The following is a 2,858-nucleotide window of genomic DNA, read 5'->3' as shown; positions in this document are numbered from 1 at the left end:
ATCCCGGCGGCGGAAAAAATAAAAATGACAATAATAATAGTAATATTAAAAAACAAAAAAAAAATCCAAATATAAATATCTCAATCTCCTCTTTGTGGTTCATTATTTTCCCTTAAACCAATCATGGACTTGATCAGTTTCTTCTTTGGAGTTTCAGGTAATCAGAAACTTCATTCTTGTTCATTATGCTAGTATAATTTGCCCAAACATAATGATAATTCTTCTCTTCTCGTTACGTTTTCAGGCAATGTCACCTCACTGATGATATTTCTCTCGCCGATGTGAGTTCTTGTTACTTTAATTACCTTACATACGATGGTATATATATGGATTCTATTACCGAAGAAAAAAAGGATTAAAACTGGACTATAGTCCATCTCTTGATCTGAAATTTTGTCCATTCATGCAGAGGTACATTCTTGAAGGTGGTGAAGAACAAGTCCACCGAAAAATATGACAGCCTTCCATATGTTTGTGCATTACTGAGTTCATGCCTTTGGACTTACTATGGCATCAAAAAACCAGATGGATTACTTGTTGCCACAGTCAATGGATTTGGCATTCTTATTGAAAGTGTATATGTTGCTTTGTTTCTCCTTTTTGCTCCTACAAAGATGAAGGTAAGCCCTACATTATCGAAATAGTTATGATATTAAAGGGTTTCAGATTATAAGACGACGTTTTCCAAAAAAATTAGGAACAAAACCTCTTATTTTGATTCTGAATCTACTTTCTTGGAAGAAAATAAGTTTCCTTTTTTGAATTGCATTGAATAAGAACTACCAGATTTTAAACTTTTTCAGCTGAGATTTTCGAGATACAAACTTGATTCTTGATTCAGCAAAATTTGCATTAGTTTCTTGTCAATGAAAGTTTGATTATGTTATAATGTAACAAATTTTTTGACTTCTGACTTCTTAACCAATTAGAACTCATCCATAAATTATCAAATCTAGTTTAGATCCTGGAATTTAATATAAATTTCTCTACTAATTTTTCTTTTTCTTGATATTCAAGGCTAAAACCATGGCTATGGCAGCGATTTTGGACGTCGGTTTTCCGGTTGCAGCTATTTTAATCACTAGATTAACTCTGCAAGAGGAAGCACAGATTAATACTTTAGGATTTCTGTGTGCTGGCCTGAATATCATTACATACGGCTCTCCTTTAGCCGCAATGGTAAGAAACTACGTTCTCAATAGCGAAAGCGCAACTTGCTATAGCTGTAATCTGATAGACTGACGCAAAATTATGTACAAGGCTCGAGGAACAAATTGCATTAAAATGTCTCACTCTTTTTCATTGTCATCATCCTTTCATATCATATCAATTAATAGTGATGTTTTATAAGTAATTCATTTTCAAGAATAGCTTGCTTCTTCTTCTTCTTTACCTAATCTTCCACCCTCTAGTACACAAATATCCTCACTGGCGAACATTAGAAATAGTATCGTGCGAATAAATAGTACTGAATTTTATAATTGATTTCATTTTTCATTAGACAAACATGTGAAATTTTCATAATGAGATCTTTGTCATTTTTTATAATATATTGAATCACGTCATTTGATATCTTGAGTGGTTTAACTGCACTTAAATGTATTCATTTATATGTATATCCTCAACGAATTTCGTATGAAAATTTATTAATTCATTGTTAGCTTTTGATATTTTCAGGGTAGAGTGGTGACAACAAAAAGTGCCGAGTACTTACCCTTTTCCCTCTCATTCTCCATTTGCATAAATGGAGCCATCTGGACGATTTATGCAATATTAGTGCACGATTATTTCATCGGAGTAAGTAATTTACATTTATTCACAATTATAATTTTAGTGTGCACATATAATTGCAATCGAATAGTCAATAAATTTCGTAAATATCATACAAAATGATAGTTTAAAAAACGTACAATGTCTATTAAAACCCATGATAAGAAACCAATTGTTTTAAGCTCAAGACATGTTATATATCAGTTGTCGGATAAAGGGAATTAAGGAAGACAAGACCTGTCGAATTTTCCTTATTAAAGTTTCCAACTTTCAACGGGGATGAATAATTATAGTAATTTTTTTTAATGATTTATTGTAATGTTTACAGGTATCAAATGGGTCGGGTTTTGTACTGGGAGCAGCACAATTAGTCCTCTATTATATGTATCCATCAAAACATAAAGTGGGCGCATTGGAGGAGAAAGGGCAACATGAACCCCTTATTCTACCTTCAGAACAAGAAGTTGACTGCAACAATCAAGTTTAGAAGTAATAGAATGTAATTTGAACAAATTTTATATTATATGAGAATAATGATGATCATCTCATTTGAAAATTTTAAATTGATTGACAACGTGTGCTTTTAGTTTTCAACACATCTCAGGTTACACATCACAAATGAATTTAGTGTGACCACACGGTCAGGGCTTTCACGGGTACCTTGTATGTAGTTAGGTAAACTTGGCCAAAATATGACACCTAAAAGGCTCGACATGCACAATCATATCCTATTCCTATCCGAAGATTTGTCTATGTGTGTTATTCTAATAAATGACAAATGAGCCTATAAATTCCCCCGTTTTGGTACAAGTTTATAAATTTAGCCAATGTTAAACATTAATTTCAATTCTATATTCATAATTACAATTTATTATTATCCACTCATTCTGTACAACCAAGTATTATTTCTCTTATATACCATTTATAAATTTTTCAAAGAAGGCTTAATAAATGAATAAAAGCGAGATTTAAATCTAGAATATTTACTTGATCTAATACCATCTCAAATCACATCTAAAATCTTATACGGGTAAAGAGGAGACATTCATTTAAAAAAAAAAAAAATGTCTTATACACTTCCATTTGTA

General features: G+C 31.6%; 1 protein-coding gene across 1 annotated transcript; it reads left to right on the top strand.

Annotated features, from left to right (window-relative positions):
• Positions 1-83: 83 nt before the first annotated feature.
• Positions 84-2,368, top strand: LOC111376293 (bidirectional sugar transporter SWEET17-like). Its single transcript, XM_022999246.1, has 6 exons — positions 84-157; positions 245-281; positions 410-620; positions 1,018-1,179; positions 1,678-1,797; positions 2,099-2,368. Exons 1-6 carry the CDS (start codon positions 124-126, stop codon positions 2,255-2,257), a joined length of 723 nt encoding a protein of 240 aa, XP_022855014.1. The 5' UTR covers positions 84-123; the 3' UTR covers positions 2,258-2,368.
• The last annotated feature ends 490 nt before the right edge of the window (positions 2,369-2,858 follow it).

The sequence above is a fragment of the Olea europaea genome, chromosome 2 (genome assembly GCF_002742605.1).
Source record: "Olea europaea var. sylvestris chromosome 2, O_europaea_v1, whole genome shotgun sequence".
In the NCBI taxonomy this organism is placed as follows: Eukaryota; Viridiplantae; Streptophyta; class Magnoliopsida; order Lamiales; family Oleaceae; genus Olea; species Olea europaea.
This window is presented reverse-complemented; position numbering and strand designations above follow the sequence as displayed.

Bases quoted from the DNA above. Each gene is read 5' to 3' on its own strand.
- LOC111376293 (XM_022999246.1), top strand. From the start codon at position 124: ATGGACTTGATCAGTTTCTTCTTTGGAGTTTCAG. The intron at 158-244 runs GTAATCAGAAAC...TTACGTTTTCAG, and splicing joins TTTCTTCTTTGGAGTTTCAG to GCAATGTCACCTCACTGATG. The intron at 1,798-2,098 runs GTAAGTAATTTA...TAATGTTTACAG, and splicing joins TGCACGATTATTTCATCGGA to GTATCAAATGGGTCGGGTTT.